Source organism: Ictalurus punctatus, chromosome 6 (assembly GCF_001660625.3).
Source record: "Ictalurus punctatus breed USDA103 chromosome 6, Coco_2.0, whole genome shotgun sequence".
In the NCBI taxonomy this organism is placed as follows: Eukaryota; Metazoa; Chordata; class Actinopteri; order Siluriformes; family Ictaluridae; genus Ictalurus; species Ictalurus punctatus.
The window spans coordinates 10713783-10737357 of record NC_030421.2 but is presented as its reverse complement, the minus strand read 5'-3'; the positions used below and the strand labels follow the sequence as shown (position 1 = coordinate 10737357).

At 37.2% G+C, this 23575-nt stretch overlaps 1 protein-coding gene across 1 annotated transcript; it reads left to right on the top strand.

Annotated features, from left to right (window-relative positions):
* The first annotated feature begins 948 nt into the window (after positions 1-948).
* Positions 949-22130, top strand: LOC108266839 (interferon alpha/beta receptor 1b). Its single transcript, XM_017470625.3, has 7 exons — positions 949-1144; positions 8132-8267; positions 9903-10093; positions 12781-12941; positions 14928-15072; positions 18433-18590; positions 20851-22130. The coding sequence occupies exons 1-7, from the start codon at positions 982-984 to the stop codon at positions 21151-21153; spliced, it is 1257 nt and encodes a 418-aa protein (XP_017326114.1). The 5' UTR covers positions 949-981; the 3' UTR covers positions 21154-22130.
* Positions 22131-23575: the final 1445 nt, after the last annotated feature.

Genomic DNA, 23575 nt, shown 5'->3' with positions numbered 1-23575 from the left:
TTAGCAGACACTTTTATCCAAAGCCAGTAATGCTGCAGTAATGCAACCAGTAATGCAGATCCTCCCAAAAGGTATGGGCAAATTTACAGTCATAAAAAAAAGGTTCTGTTGTTTCATTCTGATCAACACAAAAATAGCAATTGTTAAAATCTAAACCAAATTGACATCTTAAACATTCTCTGGAAGGATGTACTCCATTAATAATTTGAAGCGGATTGCTTTTGGTACAACTGGAAATTTAAAATATTTTGTTGTTAATTTTTTCTAGCTTCATCGTTGGAAAAGTATTGAAAAAAATTCATTTTTTATTTGAAGAAGGCTATAATTCCTTAACAAAGGCTTTCTGGATTGTAGTATTGGACAAATGTATGTTAGTGAGAGCGAGTACATTCACCAAAAACTTAGGGAAATAAGGGATTGCGTTACTTTGAAATAAATTGCAAGACATTTGAATTATACATTGTGGGATTGCTTTGACAATGTTACTGTACTGTTTTCTGTCATTTAAGTTAAATTTTGAAATAAAAAAATAAAAATCATAAGACATAATAATTCCAGTATTATCCAATATGTGCATCACAGACCATATTCCTTTCTTTCACTAACTTTTGTAGAATAACGATTTATTCCTCAATATCACATATCTACAATTCCATAGTGGGATGTTATGTGGGCTGAATTTATTCTTATAGATCATTTTCCAATATAGCAAAACCATGTGCTGAGCACATGCTGAGCTGTGGGGGTGTTTTCAGAACAACAAGTCAGGTGGCGCTATAAACACAACCCAGCAGCGTTCATAAACAGGAAGCAAGAACACACCTGATACGTGACTCCTGTTTTCCTCGCCCACATTCCGACAAATCCCGCCCCTCTGCGCTGGGATTGGCTAGTGGTGCAGATTGGCATGGTGTCCGCCATGTTGGATATATGAATCACTAACCAATCATATTGTAGGCAGCAAGATTTGCGGATGGGGAAATGCGGATGGGGAAAAATGAGCTCGAGCGTCGATACTTAAAACACAATCTCTCCGAAGTGACGTTGTTAATCAGAGATCCGACAGTTTGTTTGTGTTTGACAAACATGAAGCTTTTCGGTGTGTTGCGTGTTTCTGCTGTGTTGCTGTGCTGTTTGTCAGTAGGTAAGTTCGTGTAATTTTATTATACACAGTGTTTATCATCTTCAGATCTGCAGAGATAAATGGCTATATGGTGAAAAACATGAAACTGTTCGAGGCGCGTGAATGTAAACTTAGTGGTCGAGCTTAGTACAAAACTACTAAATAATTCATGAGACATGACGAGACTGTGGCTTTAAAACATCATCTGGAAGTCTGAGTGGAGCTGTGACATTTATTATTGTTAACACGGATGTGTTTTAAACGTCTAAATAGCTTCTGATGCACACCACACACACACACACACACACACACACACACACACACACACACACACACACACACACAGTGCTGTGAAAAACTATTTTTTCTGCTGTTTTTGTGTATATCTCGTACTAAATAGTTTCAGAAATTAAAACAAAGGCAGCCTGATTAAACACAAAATACAGTTTTTAAATTATAATATTATTTATTGAAGCTAAAAAATTATCCAATACCAACTGGGCCTGTGTGAAAATGTATTTGCCCGCATAGTTAGTAATTCCCCAAATCTGTAAAACTGCATTCATAATGAGGTTCAGCTGGACTATATGCAACCAGGCCTAGTCTGGTTCAGTCCGGGAAGGGTTACAAAGCTATTTCAAAATCTCTTGGACTCCAAAGAGCTACAGTGAGAGTCATTATCTCTGAATGGAAAAACTCGGCACAGTAGTGAACCTTCCCAGAAGTAGCCGACCTTCCAATATTCCTCCAAGAGCACAGCAACAACACATCCAGGAAGTCACAAAAGACCCATTGACAACATCATAGGAACTACAGGCCTCTCTGGCATCAATAAAGGTCACTGTTCATGACTGCACTATCAGAAAGACACTGGGCAAAAATGTCATCCATGGAAGAGTGGTGACGTGAAAACGACTGCTAACCCAGAAGAACATTAAGGCTTGTTTGAATTTTGCCAAAACACACTTTGATGATCCTCAAACCTTTTGGGAGAATGTTCTGTGGATTGAAGAGTCGAAAGTGGAACTGTTTGGAAGACCGGAGTCCCATTATATCTGATATAAACCACACTACAAAAAGAACATCATACCTGTGGTCAAGCATGGTGGTGGTAGTGTGATGGTGTGGGGATGCTTCACTGCTTCAGGGCCTGGGCAACTTGCAGTAATTGAGGGAAACATGAATTCTCCTCTCTACCTGAAAATCCTAAAGGAGAATGTCTGGTCTTCAGTCCATAACTTGAAACTCAGCATAGGACTAAGCATAGAAGTAAGTCCTAGTCCTAGAAGTAAGTGAAAAGTAAGTAAGTGAAAGACTGATCTCCACTTATCAGAAGTATTCAATTGTAGTTATTGTTGCCAAAGTTGGCACAATCAGATTTTTCAGTTTAAGGGGGCAATTAGTTTTATTTGTGATCGGTATTGGAGAACTTTTTTGCTTCAATTAAAAATAAATAAATAGATAAATTGTATTGTGTTTACTCAGGTTACCTTTGTTTTATGTTGTATTTAGTTTTGAAGATTTAAAACTATTTAGTGTGAGAGATACACACAAACATAAGAAATCACTTTTTCACAGCATTATAGATAGATAGATAGATAGATAGATAGATAAACAGCCTGCCCCTGAGGGAAATTGTATTGTCACAGCTGTGAACAATTAGACATTGCACATGACATTACACATCTCAAATACTAACAACCCTGCTGAATTTTTATCTTTTTAAAAAATTTTTTTTACCATCACAGAAATTCTAATGGTTTCCACTACAAATACCATTACAAACCATACCCTAACTATTACCCTTATTGGTCTTTAATGGTATTCACTAGACATAATATGCCACCAATAGAAGGCAACAAATTACCACTCAAAACCCACAGGGACCATTACAGTTTGTAATGGTAAAAGCCTTCAGTAAATAGTGCTTCCTCCCTCATTTATTCTTTTCCTCTGCTTGTTTCATTGTTATCTGTATAACAATGAAATATCTGTATACAGTATATCTACATGTATACAGTACTGTGCAAAAGTATTATGCACAAGAATTGCTGTAAACAATGATGCCTTCAAAATGAATAAAATGATAATTTTCTGTATTTAAAAAAAAATCTACTATAAAGAGCAGTAAACTAATAAAATATGCAATGTAGGTATTTGATCCAACATCTTTTTTTGCTTTGTAAAAATTCATCAGTAGTTTCGGGTAGAGTTTGTGTAGTTTTATAAGGAAAAGAGCTGGTAAGTTTTACTGAGCATCTTGGGGAATCTGCTACAGTTCTTCTGGAGACTGTCACACTGTTTTGTTGTTGTGATTGTTGAGGCCAAAAATGCTTGATTTTGCTGTAGTTGTTTTCAAAATTTGTGATACAACTTGTGCAGTTTTGTACTTTTGGGTTTTTTTTTTTTTTTTTTTTTTTTTTTTTTTTTGTGGAAAACTACTTAAATCGAACTACTTTCACAGTGATGTTTGTTGGTAAATGAGACCTTTTTAGCTGTGCTCCTGTTCGACGCACGTGAATTGAAGAGGGCTAATACAAATACTTTTGCACAGTACAGTGTATATATACTGTATATTTTTGCTGATCAGTTAATAGCTATATACTACATAATACCGTAGTAATAATTTAACGTTGGTGGACGTGTAATAATAACGTTGGTGGACTGATTACATTTTTATAATTCCTCAGTAAAATGTCTTCGGCTTGCCTCGAATTGCCTTGATGTAGCCCTAACTGGACTCTATACTAAGTACTTAGCTACATTTAGCACATTCTCCACTCCGATGCATGCAGTTATAGCAGCCTGCCAAACCCACCGAGAACACTACCACATCCTTAGAGTGTGGAAAGTATACAAATGTGATTGTGTAACCTCAAACACGAGTCACAAGATGAACAAACATGTCTCGATGCGGGAAGCTTTACCCTCAGGAGGTGCAACTTCTTTTCCATTTTCTTTTTTTCTTTTTTTTTCTTTTTTTTTTTCTTCAAAGCTCAGCAACCTTTCTGTATATTGACATGAAGTTTCAGGGTATTACTCACGATCTCCAGAGCCTCGACAGTAAAAACAAGTTAGTTCCTCTTCCTCTTGCTGAGTATGTTTATTTGCTGTTTTTTTTTTTTTTTCTAAGTTTGTTCTGTGTCTTGCTGGAAACTGCATTCATGCAAACATATAGTCCTGAGGTGTGACTGAGAAATGTGTCTTTTGTTACATATGAGAAACCAACACAATTTGTCATTCAGTTTTGCAGAAAATATTAGACTAACGGTTGTTTCACACATGATCCGTTTGCATTATGTATTTTTTTCCGTGTCCATGTTAACAGGTTAGAGCAGTCACACTGCACACGGATGTGGCACGGCCAGTGCGTTACAGGAGCGGTGCAGTGCAGCAGTCTATTTGTGCCGTGCTGCACGTGCTGAATTAAAGTGATGGCACATTGTTTGTGGTCAAAATGAATACGGATTGACACGGAAATGTAGTAATTTCACCATAAATGCGTATAATTAAAGTATACTGCTGTCTTTCACAGTCATCTTATTACTTTAAGCCTGGGGCAAAGCAAAATAAACCAAACACTTACCAAGAGTTGCAGAAATAACTAATGCAGTCAAAATTAGCTACATCTACAGTATATTTTCTTAATGTGAAATACACTACACAGCATGTTATATTGTGTGGGGGTGGACACTCGCATCTCAGCAGAAAATGGCAATCATGTGACATGTACCATGTTTAAATGTTTTGCCACCAGCTTGAGCAACATAATATATAAATCTAGCCTATACAATACAGTGGGGGGAAATGAGTATTGAACGGGTCAGCAGTTTTTTTTTGTTGTTTTTGTTTTTTTTCAGTAAATATTTTTCCAGTGAGGCTATTCACATGAAAGTTTCACCAGACATCAGCATTAACTCAAGAAATTCACACATATAAAGAAATCCAAACATTAAAGTCCATAAATGAAGTTTGTAATAAAGCGGAATAACACAGGAAAAAAGTATTGAACATGCTAACTGAAAGTTATTTAATACTTAGTGGAGAAGGCTTTGTTTGTAATGACAGCCTCTAGACACTTCCTGTATGAAGAAAATAATAGGCTGCAGTATTCAGGTGTGATTTTGGCCCATTCTTCTAAACATATTGTCTTTAAATCTTGTTCAACTTGATTCAAGTCAGGTGATTGACTGGGCCATTCTAACACCTTGATTTTTTTCTCTGAAACCAACTGAGAGTTTCCTTTGTTGTATGCTTTGGATCGTTGTCCTGCTGGAAGGTTCACCCACATCTCATCTTCATCATCCTGTTGGATGGCAGCAGATTCTTCTCAAGAATCTTCTGGTAAAGGGCTCCATTCATCATTCCTTCAATTATATGAAGTCTGCCAGTACCATGCGATGGAAAAACAGCCCCACACCATGATGCTTCCACCTCCAAACTTCACTGTTGGTATAGTGTTTTTAGGGTGATGTGCCATTTCTTCTCCAAACATGGTGTGTAGTATGACAGCTAAAAAGTTAAATTTTGCTCTCGTCTGACCAGACTACACTCTCCCAGTATTTCATAGGCTTGTCCAAATGAGTTGTAGCAAACTTTAAACGAGCTTCGACATGCCTTTTCTTTAGTAATGGAGTCTTGCGGAGTGAGCGTGAGAAGTGGAGTGCATTGCATATTGTTTTCTCTATGACAATGGTACCTGCTGCCTCCAAGTGTTTCTGGAGCTCTTTCCCAGTGGTCCTTGGCTCTTGGGCTACATTTCTCACTATTCTTCTGACTCCCTGGTCAGAAATCTTGCGAGGAGCTCCTGTGCGTTGCCGGTTGATGACAGAGTGATGTTGCTTCCAATTGTGGATAATGACACCAATGGTGCTTACTGGAGGATTCAGAAGTTTTGAAATACCTCTGTATCCGATTCCATCGATATGTTTCGCAACAATAAGGTTGCGAAGGTTTTGGGAGAGCTCTTTGCTTTTACACATCATGAGATGTTTCTTGTGACACCTTTATAAACGAAAAGCCTTTTTATAGACCATCAATTTACCAATCCAGCTGATATTAATTTGCACAGATAGGAGGTATAATTACTTACTGGTTCCTTGCCTTACCTTGCCTTGGAGAACTGCTTTTTCTTAGTGTGTTCAATACTTTTTTCCTGTGTCATTCCACTTTATTACACATTTATGGACTTTAATGTTGTGAATTCTTTATATTTCTTGTGTTAATGTCTGGTGAAAATTTCATGTGAATAACCTCATTGGAAATATATTTACTAAAAAAAAAAAATGTTGAAGCATTCAATACTTTTATGAATGATTGCATTACGGTACTGTGATGTTCTTTCAAAAACTTTATTCAAAGTCCTGTCACCCTCCACCTTCATGTCCTTTTCTGAATGTGTGTTCCACCGCGGATCAGCTGCGCATTGAAACATACAAACGCGTCTTATGTGAAAGCACAATGAGTGTGTTCTAAATTCCAGCACCGAGATGTGTAAATGAGATAAATGTAAATCGCTCTGGATAAGGGTGTCTGCCAAATATGCAATCCATTGTATTCATAACTTTGACACGGAAAGTCTGGCATTCGACACGGAAAAGTGCAATGGAGCGGTCGTTCAACTCAGAATTCCAAGTCTGAAACTTGACCAACATCTACCTTCCCCAGGTTCTCTAACATAAACAAACCTGTTGTCACAACCATTTATTTTACTTGATATGTAGCTTCTCTGTTGTGAAAAGGTGTTTTAACAGTTTGCTAAGTTTAGATTTGTAATGTAATTACACTGATGTCAACCTAAATTTACTAATGTGAGAAGGCCACTGTAGCCGAAATCATTTTTTGAGCAAAGATAAACAAGTCAGTTGACCTACATTATACATAATTTCTCCATTATTTCTTTTAAATCTTAAGTTCAACAGATTCAGAGACTGAGCATAAAAATATGAACATCAGCAACGGCAGTGGATTGCAGTGATGTAATCACGTGTCCACAAGTCTGTACTTCTTGATTTTGTTTTTGTGTTTTTGATAGGGATGCACCAAAATGAAAATTCTTGGCCGAAACCGAATATAATGAAAAACTCTGCCGAATAACGAACACGTTTTTTCCATTTATTTGACCATTTTTTTTTACCATTGCATAAATTAAATGGTCGAAATGTGATTTTTTTACTATTTTGTCTTGCTTTTCAAAGAATATTTTCAAAATTTACCAACAAGGCACAATATAACTTTAAATAAATAAATGAGTAAAATAAAAATATTTTGATGTGGTCATCTTTGAGCCCCCCTGAATAGCCTATGTTGGGCCTATAACTGACTGCTGAAAGAATGTAACAACTACAACTAAAACTACCACTAAAAAGTGCATTAAAAGGTGCATTGAGAAGAGTGCAAAAAATGGTTCTATTCGGTTCTATATGGCTGATTATATTGGGGATATATACCGCTCACGTCCCTGTACACCTCGCGGAGTATTATAGTAGATGTAGTATAGTTGGGTACGTTGTTAATGTTCTGTTCCCTTAAATAAATACGCCTTTACTCTACTCCCTTACGTCTCGCGACGTGACCGAATACTCCGGAACAGAAACAAAACAAATGCACGTGTCCACAGTAAACAATGTCACGGTTGTCAACATCCGAAAAGCATGCGCTCGTGCACGTTGCTCGTGCATGTGTGCGCCCACTCATCGCTCCGAGCACGCTGCTGGAAGTGGAGGTCGTGAAATTCGCACATCTCACTCTGGTTGCTAGGCTATTTGGCGCGTCATCAAACACGTCATTGTTCAGTCAAATTTATTCGGCCTTTTCACTTAATAATTTCGGTTGCCGAACATCTGGTGCATCCCTAGTTTTTGATAGTGATCTTGAAGCATTGTTTTGCAATCTATATCCATACATGACTGTGGAAGAATTATTCTTAGTACCAGGGCAGTGTATTTTGGTCTTAATATGGCATTACTATATTAATATAAATGTAAATATTTCTGTTTGTGTCTGCAGTGTGTGCTGTATTACCTGTCCCGCAGAATGTGATCATTCAGACGTGCAACATGAATTATGTACTGAAATGGGATTGGGATCCGAATCAGGCACCAGACGACGCAAACAACGTTACTTTCACTGCACAGTATCTGCCGTAAGATAACATCTGAACACTGCACCTAAATAAAAGGCCATCTGCCTTACCATTTATCATATACTGTTTTATTTAATGGCTACTTTTAATAATGCTAACAGGCGGTCTTATAAATAAATTTTTGTTTTAAGCAAATTTGCATCCATTATCTTATGCTGAGGCCATGATATATTAGTGTAGGATCTAAAACCACAATGTAATGATTAATTTCCTCACTGGGTTATTATTTCTGATTGCAACTCTACATAGCTATTCACCATATATGAATATTCTTGATATGCCAGTGGATTAGCATTATATCATGCAGTCTATATTGTAAACTTTAGCTTTTTAATTAACTTTTTTATTTAATTCTAAATAATGCAGTTTTGTAATAGTAGTGTTGAGCAATTCTATAGGGCGTCCCAAAAATCTCCACACACAGGAGAGTTTTTTTTTTTTTTTAGCAAGTAATGTTTAAATACTTTTTAGCTAAATGTAACTTTATTTGCAAAACATCCACTGCATGATTGCCATTTCTTTGCAAACACTAGAGTTATCTCTCCCAACTTTGGCTCCCATTTTGACAATAGTGTCGTGTGTGTGTGATGTGCTTGCCATGTTATCTGTTAAAGTCCAACCCAACCTTGCGACAGCTTCCCGATCCAGCCATGAGGATGATTTCAATACATTTTTCTTTTGTCAAAGGAATTCTTAAGGGCTATCTGACTCGCTTCACATTTGACGAGTTATGCAACAAAATGGGACCACTCGTCGCGCCTGCCGTATCATGACCGAGAAGTGCATAGCCATCACTCTGTATATAAAGTATATAAACTTTTTTGCGATGTTTGAGGGGTTTTTTTTTTCTTTTCGAAATTCACGCGTTTCCATTACCCGTTTTTTAATTTGCAATTTCAAATAGCGAATTTAACAGGTTAATGGAAACACAGCTATTGTTATTTTGTCATTCTTAAAAAGGTTAAGAACTGCTGCTTTAGATCAATCAACATACAGGTATATTCGATTGTTAAATCTGTAACACTGACTATACAGTTTGCTAAATATACATCGCTCATCACGGCTACCTGGCTTGCTTGTTGCTAAGAAACGATGAGCTTGGACATGTGCGTGTTTTCTTTCCACTTTGCAAATCAAATGTGCCGAGATGGAAAATGACATCATTCCAAGCTGCAAATTATCATTTGCTATGCAAGTCCAACGCGGCATTAGTAACTCATGGACGGAGCTTGCAACTTGCAAAATCATCACTCAGGTGAAAGAACCATAAAAAAAAACACTATCCAGCAAAGCAATCTTCAGTAGTAGTGTAGCAAATGCTAAATTTTCAAATGTCCATTTTGTGGCGGCCTTAGCATACAAGATCAGAGTTTTAAAATATTTAGCTAGATCATTTTATTGTAAAAAAAAAAAAAAAAAATCTATTTGGCTGAATCACAAATGTCTTCCAATTCACAATTACATAAATTATAATCGCGTATAACAGGTAACATGGACTGGTCATTTTTTTTTTAAATACTTGAAGCCCATGTAAATAAAGAAGTGACAGTATTTGTCTTTTAGCAGTTATTGGTGCTAGCTAGCTACTTTTCTATGAATGAATGTGTCTGTGAAATTTCTCCTTCCTGATTCCAGGATGTTTAAGATGAGTAAGCCCAAGCGCAAGCAGGACTGGAAGTCGGTGTGTGAGTCAACACCTGAACACGTCTGCGATTTTTCCTCAGCGAAACTGCATTATCTTGGCATGTGGCTGCTGCGTCTGAGGGCTCAAAGCGGCCAAAACTTTTCATCCTGGGTCAAGATTGAGTTCTGTCCCGACAGAGATGGTAAGAGTTCCATCATTTATTCAAACGTTCTGCTGTCAGTCAGAGGGAAAAATATGCACGAGGCTTCAGTGAGCTAGACTATTGTAGTGAATTTGGTTACAGACTTTAGTGGAAAAAATTTAATTCAAGTTTAAGTTGGTGCTGTACAATTAATCGAATATCGATCTCGATTTCAATTTTGACTGCCCACGATTACATGGACAGGATCGCCTGCAATATTGATGTTTGAAGTTCATCCTCCGCTCATAGAAAACTCCGCTGGAGCACTTCCAAAACTTACAGCCATTCACAATAGAGCGGTACAGGGATGACGTCACTTTGTAATGCCAAAACCCGGAAAAGAGTTAGCATTTTAGTTTTTTTTAGCTTTTTTTTTAGCTTCACTCATGCTCCAGCGCATGCGCTAGGGGAAATCGTGACACTAACAACTTGCTAAACGGGACTACAGACGTTGTCGGGGACATTAAACGTCATCACGCCGAACAGGAAAAAACTTTGCAGATAAACTGGTTCAGGTATGCTTTGCACAATTCCTCCCAAAGAATGTGGATGCAGATTCATCCACAGAGTAAATCTGTTTTATGGAAAATGTTTTTAAATCGAGTTTGGAAAAGTTGTCAGAGGCTTAATGACTGTGACGTTGAAGTCGAGTGACCGTGGTGTAGTTCATTTATAGCATACGGTTAGCTTTTATTACTGGAGATTGTATTTAGGCTTCAGACTTCAGAAAAGTCGTGTTCATTTGTGAAAATTATCTTGATGGACAAAATGTGTTAGTATTGTAATCTTTTGTTGGTCACAGAGCTTATTTTTTATAATCCAAAAGCCTATGGGAAAATACATATACCTATTGGGTTTTTGTCGAGGGAACCAGAGTGATGCTAACTTCCGGGTTCCGGTACAAAATGACGTCATCCCTGCACCACTGTTGGGTGATTTGGCTGCGTCTCTCTTCCTGTAAACACTGTTATTGACTTTTCTGCATTCGCCTGAATTGTTCTCATTTGGTTACATATTGTTATTGGATTGCATATTTTCATTTGGTCGATGGCATTTTTATTTTTACTTATCCTATATTATTTGTGCAATTTTATTTATATTTTGCTTCTACGAGATGACGCACTTTAACGACCAGTCTAATTTGACGCAAAGATTTCTACATTAGCAGGAATTTCTACATTAGCCCAACATGGAGGTGAAAGCAGCGGTCTGTTTATTTAAATGTGTAAGTGCAATAAAAATATGTTGCCCCTAAAATCAATAAATAATCGTGATTATCATTTTGGCCATAATCGTACATCCCTAGTTTAACTTAAAAGCACAAGTTGTCCAAAGTTATTGTTAGAGTTAATGAAAAAGCATAATCTAAACATGGTTTATATTAGATTGAACCTTTGGCAAACCCAGGTCCATTCTCTTTTGTGAGGAATCCTGTTTGATACTAATTGTACACAGGTACACCAGCATTAACTGAAGGGTAGGTCTTTACTAAACATCACATGCTCATTGCATATTGGACATGGTAAATGTCTATCTCAATGGGAAAAGTTAGCTCGGTGAAAGTGATTTAATGCTAGTAATTTATATTTATAGTGAGGAGTAATTCTTTCTTTGGAATAAACTGGCTTCCTTTAGGTGGGTTTTCAGCGTTTACATTCTCATATTAACACTGTGCATATTACAGCATATTTAAAATAACATCACACGAATGCCCTGGATAAAAGTGAGCACAAATAAAAGCATCAGTCGATTCATTAGGATTTATATTTTCTCTTACTGTAAACATCTTTCCAGCACTTTGTTTTCTGTCGTCTCTCAGACTCATGTGCGCTGTAGCTGAGCATGTGATGTCCAATAAGAACCCTTTCTGTTGTGTGTTTGTTTGTGTTTCTGATGTTGCTGTTGTGCTTTCACTGCTTGGTTTTGCTGTCAGGTTTTAGATTTTGCAGTTTATTCAGCTTGTTATGCACTTACAGCCCACCATGATTATATTGTTTATTGCACACCCTGACGCCGTGTTTTCACTGCTTACATACAAAACACAACTACTTTTTAAAAAAGTGCTGAATCACCATTATTTGCTGGATGGCTGGTTCCATATTCATACATGTATGCAGCGTTTCAAATATGCATTATACATGACATACAACACGCACTGGCTCTTACTCGTTAAAGATTTAACAAACTAACATTTGATTTGCAGCTAAATCATCAAAATCAATATTATCACTAATATAGCAAATATCGTAAGTAGTCAACTGCACACACATGGCGCACGAGAGATAGTGTCAGCGTGTAATGCGTAAATATGAGTCAGAGTCACAGCGTGGATCTTTATCAGCTCATTAATCCTGTAATTGAGTAACAGAAACTCTGAACCGGCTCTCATCTGAACCATGGACAGACAAACCACAGGCCCAGGAATATACTTTCATATCGATACTAAAATGTCAGATGTCACATTTTATTCATTCTTGTAGTCTGCTTTTCAGTGTTTGATGAATTTCTTTAGAAATCTTTTTAGATGAAATAAGGATTTCTTTGGTTTATAAGCTAAATCTCACAGCAGCTTTATTTAACTACGTTCTTCACTGTATTACCCGAGTATTAGTACTGCATTTCTGTATATATGTGATGTTGTACATTAAAAGCACACAGACCATAATGTTATTTTTTAACCCCTGCAGCTGTCATCGGGCCGCCCTCTGCAGTGAACGTGACCCCTGTTAATGGCTTCCTGCAGGTTGCAATCTCTGACCCTTTGACTATCACCAATGGCTCCATGAAGGAATGGCTACCCAATATGTATTACTTTATACAGTACTGGAAAAGGAGCTCTCCAACACAGGTATGTGTACACACACACACCGACCGAGCACTCCTTGCACATATTTGTAATTAACATTAACAGAAAGCCTTCGTCTACAGCCTTCGTCTTCGTCCTGTTTAATAAATAAATGAGTTTTAAAAGTAGAGATTGTGGTGGATGCTTAAAGGAGATGATGCTGATGATCAGTGATTGCATTCATTTGTTTTTCTGTGTTGGTAGTCTTTTCATGCTTTCACTTCTCAAGTTTTATTTAAAAATAATCTACCAACCCATATAACCTGACCACAGCCTTAAGACAGGTGCGTTTGCAGTTTCATTTTTTTTATTCCTCTTTTATTATCTTTTTTTTCCAGAAACTTTCCATGACACTACCGCATCACCTCTGCATGTGTCTTTAGAAATTGCTAAGAAAGTGCTTTGATGTCTTTTCTCCCTTTAGTTTAAACTCTAGTAAGAATTTAATGTGAGCATTACAGTTTCAACTCAGTTTTATTGCTGTGCTATTATTATTATTATTATTATTATTATTATTATTATATTATACACTCATTGGGCACTTTATTAGGAACACCTGTACACCTACTCATTCATGCAATTATCTAATCAGCCAATCTTGTGGCTGCGGTGCATAAAATCATGTAGATGTGGGCCAGCAGCTTCGAGTAATTTTCCCACCAACCATCAGAATGGGGAAAATGTGATCTCGGTGATTTTGACCGTGGCATTATTGTTGATGCCAGACAGTCTGGTTCGAGTGTTTCTATTCTTGCTGATCTCCTGGGATTTTCACATTCAACAGTTTCTAGAGTTAACTCAGAATGGCGCAATAAAGAAAAAAAAAACATCCAGTGAGCTGCAGTTCTGGAGATGGAAATGTCATGTTGATGAGAGAGGGTCAACGGAGAATGGCCAGACTGGTTTGAGCTGACAGAAAGGCTACTGTAACTCAGATAACCACGCTGTACAATTGTTGTGAGCAGAAAAGCATCTCAGAATGCAGAGCATGTCAAACCTTGAGGCGGGTGGGCTACAACAGCAGACGACCACGTCGGGGTCCATGTCTGTCAGCCAAGAACAGAAAGCTGAAGCTGCAGCTGACACAGGCTCACAAAAACATAGGCACACAGATGGTAGGGTCAGAATTTGGTGCCAACAGCATGAAGCTATGGACCCAACCCGCCTTGTGTCAACAGTCCAGGAGATTCTCAGCATGAAAGTGTACCTGAAAAATCTGCATTAATTGTGTGATGCAATCAAGTCAACATGGGCCAGAATCTCAAAGGAATGTTTCCAACATCTTATGAAATCCATGCCACGGCTGTTTTGAGAGTAAAGAGAGGCCTTACCCAGTATTTATTTACTGTTCTTAATAAAGTGCTCAGTGAGTGTATGATAATACTGATGTGATCAGTACCACTGTACTTGGTATATAATGCTGTATACCAAACACTATTTACTTTCTTGTATATTTAATCATATAAAAATATTTCTGCATCTGTGACTAATCAGTTTTCTTACTTAGTATTACATGGTGCTTTTAGTACTTGTGTATTTCCTTTAGTTTTTTTTGCAAGCACTTCTAATATTTTTCCTCATTTTCTAGCTAGTTGAGCTAGATTGTGGTTTGGTTGTGAAATGGAACTAGTTCGTCTCCATGTCTAACTAACGCACATAGTAATGAAATAATCAAACGCATCACATTCAGTTTCTGTTTTTAAACACCTGTGTTATCCTGAGATGTACAGGACAACCACTGTTAGCTAAAAATGAGGTACATTTCTTAAGAAAGATGCAGATGTAATAATATTTAAAGGATTATCATGTTAATGATCACGATCAAGCATTTGATAATTAAATCAATCTTCTGGTAAAGTAGATTCTGAAAGAAGTCATCAGCTTTCTGTAAGAAGAGTTCTGCTGTTTCCATCTAAATAACTAATGGGCTTTTTCTCTCACTTCCTTAAACATACAATTTCTCTCTCTCTCTTTCTCTCTGTACAAAAGCCTACTAATCTAACAAGTGCCAATAATCTGGTGATTCTGCCTGAGCTGGAGAGCTGGACATGGTACTGTGTGAGAGTGCAGTCTGTGGATGACTATTATAAGAAGGCCAGTGTCTTCAGTCCCACCTACTGCATACAGACGGATGGTAAGTAAAGAAACAGAAATGGTTGCAGTTTTTTTTGTTTTTATTTTAATGGTTGCTGTTTTGTAGTCTGGCAAAGTATTAAATTCACAAAATCCAGATAATGCTTTTTCATAAATTTTGGATATTGTTAAAGGCGATTTCACACCTATTAGTCCATTTGTCTGAATCAGTGCTAAATTGATACTTTTGCTTTGTTTGCCCATGTGGATGGGTTTGGTTTTATATTGTAAATCGTTAAAGAAGCAAAAAATAAAAAAAACCTCATCTGAGGTGAATGCAAGCCTGGAAATTCATTAAATTACTTACATTTATACAGAGAACTGCAGACAGAGGTGAAAGTGTGGAGCTTTCAAAATTTTGCTCCGTTTGTCCAGGGGTGTAACCTGGCATGGGCATTCAGGGCTGTAGCCCCGGAGACTTTTTTTTCTTTAGCCCCGAATAATGCTCCACTCGAAGCAGTTTGTCACTACGTACCTAAACGTGAGTAAAAGATGACGGCGATGTGGTAATAGTGAATGGAGGCGAGACCAATCAGACAGCGTTTACAGGAAAATACATCTAAACACTCGTGTCTTATTGGTTGCTCTCAATTCCGCCAAACGCTCGCCTACAAATTCAGTCTGAGGAAAAATGGATATAAGGGGTTGAACCTGAAACACTAACATCCTCTCATGCCAAGCAGGTAAACAAGGTGTGTAAATGTATGAGTTTCAGGTTACATGATATGAGCTGGGCATAAGGACAGCTTACACACTTTGCATGACGCTGTAGCAGCGAAACCCATACAGTGATGGCTTAGTTGTGCTTCACCTTGGTTATCGACACCAAACTAGCCCAGTCTCATGTTAGATAGCCAAAAAAGTTTTATATTTTATCGGTCTTTTAGTCCTGCAAACAGTGATAACACCCGAAGCAGGTTTTATGAGAAATCCAATATTTTTTTTTTGTCAAATTTTTAAGCAACTAGCTCTCACATGCAAGAAAAAAAATGCATGGAAACAGTCTAGTTAGAAGTACGTGCACCTAGAACATAGGCTTTAATTTCTATGGAGTTTGCAGGGGCGCTTGCCTCATTGTCATGGTAATGGTTTGTGCCCAGGTCAGATTACGCCAGTGTTTGTTGGAAAATAATACCACACTGCTCAGACATTAAACGACCCGACAGACGCTGATTGAACATGTTCAGTCGGTGAAAACAAACGCCAACAGGGTTAACACACTGATCCGACAAACGTATCTGTTGGCATTTGGCCAACGTTTGTCTGTGCAGTGTGAACTGGGCTAAAGGATTCCACTAGTGTCTTAAGTGACTATATCGAGATTCAACTAGAGTTTTTGGCCTGTCTTGGAATTTCACCTAATTCACCTAGTTCCACATATGTGAACAGATCACACACAGGGATAACACTCCACACCTTACAGTCATCATCCTGGCATCTGGGCGTGTCGGTATTGTGTTCTGCCTCAACATGACACCCTGGCTTTTTCAGGGCGTGCTACCTGTTACACAATAAGACACTGCTGTTTATAGAAGTGACTCATTTTTGTCCAGGCATCTTGCATACAAATACATTTTATCGTAAATAATACCATAGTATGTTGTTCTTTTGGCTGGTCCATTTCGGCGTCACCACAGCAGATGATTGGTCCGCAAATTTGATTTGGCACAGTTTTTACGCTGGACGCCCTTCCTGACGCAACCCTCCCATTTTATCCGGGCTTGGGACTGGCACTTAGTGCAACCCCCAGGGGCTGGGGTTCTCTGGGAACTAAACAATCCCATAGGGTATGTGCCTGTATAAAACTAACACCAGATAAACAAAAAGATGAAAACAACAAATAAGACAAAATGTCTAAAATGCTTTGGTAAATAATTTATAGTAGAGAGTGTAATGAGAAAGTCTCTATGATGAGCATGATGGGTATTTTGCTTATTTATGGTCAGGTATTTTCATTTGTTATATAAAATCTCTATGAAACGGCAATACATATTGACCCTTTTATTAAAGATGTTCAGTGGTACGTTTCGGAACAAGATCTGTTGTGTTTTTTTTTTGTTTGTTTGTTTGTTTGTTTTCAAACAATGTCATTTGGCTCTACGTTTATAAACATTGTTATATTAAGCATGGTGCTTTCTAACCTTATGGTTTTGATTTATTTTTTTGTAAATTATGCATTCTGCCTCTTTGAAAATGTAGAGCACCTTGCGTACTATTGAATGAAACTAAATCCTGAAATTAAATGAAGATGAGGAAGATCTTTAATCAGGGTGAGCGATAATATTTCTGGCACATGATTCCGAAACCACCTGCAAACCACAAGGCACCTGTGCCAACCAGTGAGGGAAGAAATAAGGGAAGAGTGCAAATTTAGATCGCGGGACACCTGGTAGAGCCACAAACACACTTGAAATAAAATGTTACAGGTGTGCTGTTTTGGAAAATAATCAAACACAAAGAGTTACTGTTTCCATGCAGAAGAAATTTGCCAATGTATTTTAAATTTATTAAAGAACAGCACATAATACTTTTTATTTATAGTTACATTTAATGTTGCGGCACATCCAAGTTAGTTTCTTCTATCACTTGCGGTACAGCAGCTTTTTTTGTCTGTCTCTTGAAGTTCATAATACAAAAAAATTCAGCTCATCTTGTTACCAAGAAACCACAAAGCCCTTTGTTACAAAGCGCTGACACTGGAGTCTCTCTTCATAAATACTCAACATCTCACAGAAAACTTCACCATACCACAGTTTCTGTGAAAATGATCGGTTACTGTAGAAACAATAAAGAGCAAGTGCACTAATACTAAACCTGTGTTTTGCTTACACAGTGGCACTGCTATCTGAGCCAAGCTGTGGTATAAAACACAATGACTGCAAACATTAACATTGTTGGTAATAGATGAGACACATACACAGGTGGTGATCTGTTTAAAATCCAGCTCTAGTGTACACTGCAAGCAAAGTGCTGAGAACAAGCACTAAATAGTAAAGAAGCTTCAGGAATCTTTCCATGTTTAGACTGCTTATGGAGATTTGTGTGCAAAATAGTTGTGAATGTACTGCACGCTTTTATAGTCAAACTAGCCGAGCGGATCTGTCTGCTTTAGATGTGATTTGCATGTGCCAGTAAGACATGGGACACAGTTTTATTGAAATTGTTTCAGTTAAAAAGCAAAACAAATCATAAAACAGTTGTAACAGAATCAAAATGATGCAGCGAAACTTTCTAAAAAAAACCAAACAAACAAACAAAAAACAGTCTGGTTGATATCAGCCTTATAAACATAAATCGCTTGTATTTTAGGGGATGTTCTGTTTTATTAGATTTCCTGCAACAAGTGAAATTTGTTTTTCAGGTCAGACCCCATACTGGCAGATTGTTGTGTACTTCCTGTTGTCGTTGGGGCTGAGTTTCCTGGTGTTGCTGGTGCTTTCCATGTGTATCTTCAGAGTGGTGAAGGTAGTCAAGAACACCTTCTATCCCTTAGTCCCACTGCCTCAACACATCCAGGAGGTACAAAAGCTTCATTTTTTAAATTTCTTTTCTTTTAAAACACAGGAAGTTCACCATGTATGCTTTCAGATAATCCTTCTTAGCTGTTTTTTTAACGGTATAAGCACATCCATAAGAGTATACACCAGTGCTAATCTAAATGTGGCATTGTATGTTCTGTGGTAAAGACTGACTTGTGTATATAACTTGAATGACTAAATCAAAGGTTAATCTTTTTGGAGGAACACAAACACACCAATATATCCTGATGCCTAGAAATCTTGGCTCATTTTGTCTCGACTTCCATGCTCACCTTTAGTGTACACTGCGGGCTCCTTCTCCCAGTCGTACAGACTTGTCTCTTGACTAATTATAACCCAGCACATTGCCTTCAAAGCAGACATTTTTATGCTTATAGAGTTGCCAGAATGTAATCAAGCAGCTGCATGGCATGTAGTTGAAACTTATTTCCTCTTCATTTAATCACTGAGAGGCTGAGTCTGTAATCGGCAGAGGCTTTACGGAAACACTTCCTTCCATAACCATTAAGACCAAATTCGAAAAGCTGCTCGTGTATACTAAACACCAAATATACAAACCAACCATGAACACAAAGGTGTAGAGTTCAAGGATGTTTCATTTTCATAAGGTATTGTCATTTTAAACAATTTAATCCAAAAATTCCTTTAAAATTATTCACTAAGAAAAATTTATTGTGCTTAACTCACAAGATAAAGATGAGGAATCTATTTTAAAGACGTTCAGCGAGTGATGTTTCACAGATATTGAGTGTCATGCTAACAAACAGGCTTAAATGTTTAATGTATTAATAGGAAAATAAATTATGTTTGTTAAAAAATTGGTATCTCCCTTTTTGAATATAACAAAGATTCTCTCATAAATTCCATGTTCACTCTACCTTAACACGGCTTTATGCCTCTAACCGGTTTTATAGCCTGTGCTTTCAATGTTCTACTATTTTCCCCAAAAAGACTTGTTCCTCCTGTAACACCATTCCTTGTTCAGAATAAGGTGTGGTTCCAACATAACACTGTATTTATTTGTTTGTTTGTTTGTTTTTCTTGGGGGGGTCTATATCTCTGTTTTTCTGTCTAGAATTCAATGAAGTTAAAAATGTGGAGGTGTACAACAGTACAAAACCTCTCAGTCTGAAGACCTGCACTTGTTGAGTGCATGATCAAAATGAGTTGGATCGTGTGTTTTATAGTGTAAAGTTGCTTTTGAACCATACATTGTGAGGAGTTGAAACCTCAATAACAGTGAGTCATAAACAGGAAATGCAGCACAAACCTTCACGGTCGAGGTCCAGGGAAGTGGTTATCATAACTGTAGATAAATGAACAAAACCAAAAAGGATTTGCAGTTAAATGGTGACCCACTTTATTCATCTGTTGTATTTGTAGTTTATACTTGTATGCGCTTATTCTCTAAGGGGTGTAATGCAACAATTCTTAATGGCAATAACTAACCCCTAAGTGCAACTTAATCTGCATTTCAATACATTGAACAGCAATCTAATATTACAGTAATAATAACCTTTTAAAATATTTGGCGATATGTCAATTTGATGCCATTTTGCACTAACTGAGGAATTAGCTTGCTGTGTTGGCTAATATTTAAAAAATCAAAAAGAATAAATAAATAAAAAAAACTCTATTTGTTGTGTTATAGTCCCTCATGTTTGTTATGTTACAGAAACCATATTTCTGCGAAGTGTCCATGTCCAGTGATCATATAGCATGACTATCCACATGGAGAAATCTTTTTTTAAATACTGAAACACAGCATGGATGTATACACGTAAATGCGCTTTTTAGTCTGCGCATGGTCATGTTCACTTTGAAGAGAATCACGGAGTAGTTCTATTTGTGGTGAATTTTGCACCTGCTAGAGGGTAGGTGTAAGTTTTGTGTTATAACTTAAGGCTACATTGAAATCATGGCCTTGGACAAAGTCCACAAGTTAGAAGGTAGTGGCCATTTGCGTTCAAATTTAGCTAGAATAAAGCTTGCTTGTAGCTGGTGAAACCGGCTACTTATTACGTAATGGGAGTCTGTGGGAATCTTCGTATTCCTGTTTAAAACCTATAGTAAGACAGTGAGTGGATGTTTATGGTGAATCGGATACACTTGGTGTGCGTTATTTATTTATTTATTTATTTATTTATTTATTTATTTATTTATTTATATTCAGTGCCTCAAGCAAATGCTTACTGCTGCGTCAGTGGATTTATTTGTTGTCTGTTTATTTTTGTCATCAGTACCTCGACTTTGGCAGCTCAGACGTGCCACGCTTGTTGAGTGCTGAGCCGGAGATCTGCTGTGACAGACTGAATCTTCTGACCCCTGTCACCGAGGTCATCTTGGAGGTCCACTTGCCACCTGAGATTTCGCAGCAGATGGACAGAACACACAGCCGACACAGCAGCTGCGATTCCGGCGTTTATTCCACAGAGGGTTCGGGCCCGAGGCCGAGCGAGCTTGGAGAGGTGACGGTGGAAAAACTGGGAAGGAAGATGCAAATCGAGGAGCTGGACGAAGGAGTGCAAGACGTGTGCGTCTAATCTGGGAATGAGAATGGCCTTGAACTGGCTTTCATGTTCGGTTTGTGCTGCAATCTCTTCCCCACATGCATCCTGCAGAGACATAAAAAGACTCCCAAACAAACTGCCTGTTAGAAGGGCAGGTTAGAGTGACCTGATCTCTCGGAAAGTCTTTTATGAAGTTGTAAGAAAAGATAATTGCGCTGCCCGCCCTGACTTTTCATACCAGTTTAAAAGATTTGCACTTTTAACACATCACATTTTCTTCCAGCATTTACTGTCATTACTCTACAACACGTCAATAAAGGGGAAAAAAACAGATGAAATAAATGGCACATATGGAATAAAAATGGCATTAAAAATCCCAAGGGGGAATTGTGTAACGTGAAGGACTGATCTGTATGCTGCTTATAAACAGTTAAATCTTTTTAAGCCATGATGTCAAAAACTGTCTGTTTTGAAACTGTTTTCTTACTGTTTAAAACCATATATACAGGCTCTTAAACAACAAAATCTCACTTTTACATTAACATTAAGATAATGGTATGTTTGTCAGGTTTTTGTGTATTTGTAGCTATGTTTATTCATTGTGTTTTGACAATAGTCTCGTTTTAATATGATTAATTATAGTATATCAATTTTAATGATTCTTATAGAATCTGATATTATTATGTCATAGATTACTTTCTTCATTTGCTTTTCTTTACTTCTGTTTCGAAGGTTCTGTTTCGTGATTATAAAAGCTCCATTTGTTTTTCTCATGAAAGAGAAGACAACTTGTACACATATATGCCTTTTACAACATGTTTTATTGTATGGATTATCGAAAGCTGTCGGTTTGACTGTTGTGAAGTTTCCATATTTTCTCTTACATAGTAAAACAATGTAATCAATACATTTTTCCTGCTGTGGCAGGAACAGCTGCAAGAGGGTCGAGGTCATTTTGTTGACCTTGATCACTTTTTGCTGGAATGTAACATTAAAGTACAGAAAAAGGATTCGCAGACGATTACTTTATTTTCATGTTCATTCATCTCTGCTCGGCATCCTTTGCATCTGTGTACATCCACACTGTAGACATATTATCAATCGAGTGCTGTGTAGCTCTAAGGTCTGGTTTATTAGAACAGTGGAGTGTAATGCAGTAGTAGAGCTTCTGTTAAAGTTTATCTTCTCATGTACGTTCATGTAAATCATTTCCCTCATTCATTTCCATAATTTCCCTCTGTGGTCTAATTTAGTGAAATGATGGGACTTGTTTTGTTTGTTTTCATTGTTGTTGACTCTTCACTTGTCATCACTTTAATAATGCAGACCACTCTATCTCTTTCTGTACCTAATTTCTTGTTTGAAGTTTTGTCTTCAGCCAAATAATTTATATAAATGCACGTGATAAACCAAAACAGAGGATCTGCTACAGAAGCCATACTAGCTCATATTTAGAAAATGTATATGTTGTTTATTTATTTATTTGTTTATTTATTTATTTATTTAGGGGGGGGTTCCCTCCTCCCCAAACATGGGTTGGTTCTGCAACAGTAGTTTTTGAATGCTTGGTTTGGTCTGCTGAAATACTTGGCTGGGTTTGCATCCAGATCACATTCCACTTAGTAGCGGCCTCTGGAGTATGAGTTTATTCTGTGCTCCAAGTTCAAAAAATGCATAGCATTAGTCATCTAAAAGTATACTTAATAAAAATAACAGCAATCATCATCATAACTTTCCAGGTAACATTTTATTTGAAAGGAAATCTTCATAAATTATTAATAATTGTGTAAATATTTTATAAAATTATGTTGGTTTGTTCATAAATTACTTTTTGTCATAAAATAATTTTGTCTTGTATACCATTAGGTGACATCAGCTTTTATATAGTACAGCCATCTTTAGATGAAAGCAGAGTTTTATGTGTAAGTGTACATTTTGTTTAGTGTACATTTGTCCAGATTCATAACATTTCCTGGTAGAGCCACCAGTGACCCTGACCAGGATGTCAAGTGCTGTATCAGACACTAGAGACACTACAGAGCATCCTTCAGACTAGCTGACCTTTCTTTGTTTTCCGAGTGAACCTCACCTGGCAACCTACGTACCTCATCACTATTATGTAAAAAATAAAACGCAGCAGGGTGTGCTTTTATAGGAAATTAATAAACAGTGGTGTGGTGTGATATTTTGTAATAAAAGTATGCCCTGATGTGTTTTAGTCCTATTCCATATCAATTTGCCAGTAATTACAAATTTTAATTATTCATGAATTACACATCATACATTTGATCCATTTGTAGCTACATTTAATGTACAAAACAAGTTAGTTCCTGTTAACACCAACATTGTAAGAGTAATAAACAATCATTCAACTACCTGTCATTTTTCACACTTTTAAAAGTTGTTCATTAGTACTTTTAGATTATGTTAAGCATAACACCGCCATTATGTTAAT

Bases quoted from the DNA above. Each gene is read 5' to 3' on its own strand.
- LOC108266839 (XM_017470625.3), top strand. From the start codon at position 982: ATGCGGATGGGGAAAAATGAGCTCGAGCGTCGATACTTAAAACACAAT. The intron at 15,073-18,432 runs GTAAGTAAAGAA...TTTGTTTTTCAG, and splicing joins CTACTGCATACAGACGGATG to GTCAGACCCCATACTGGCAG. The intron at 18,591-20,850 runs GTACAAAAGCTT...TTTTGTCATCAG, and splicing joins TGCCTCAACACATCCAGGAG to TACCTCGACTTTGGCAGCTC.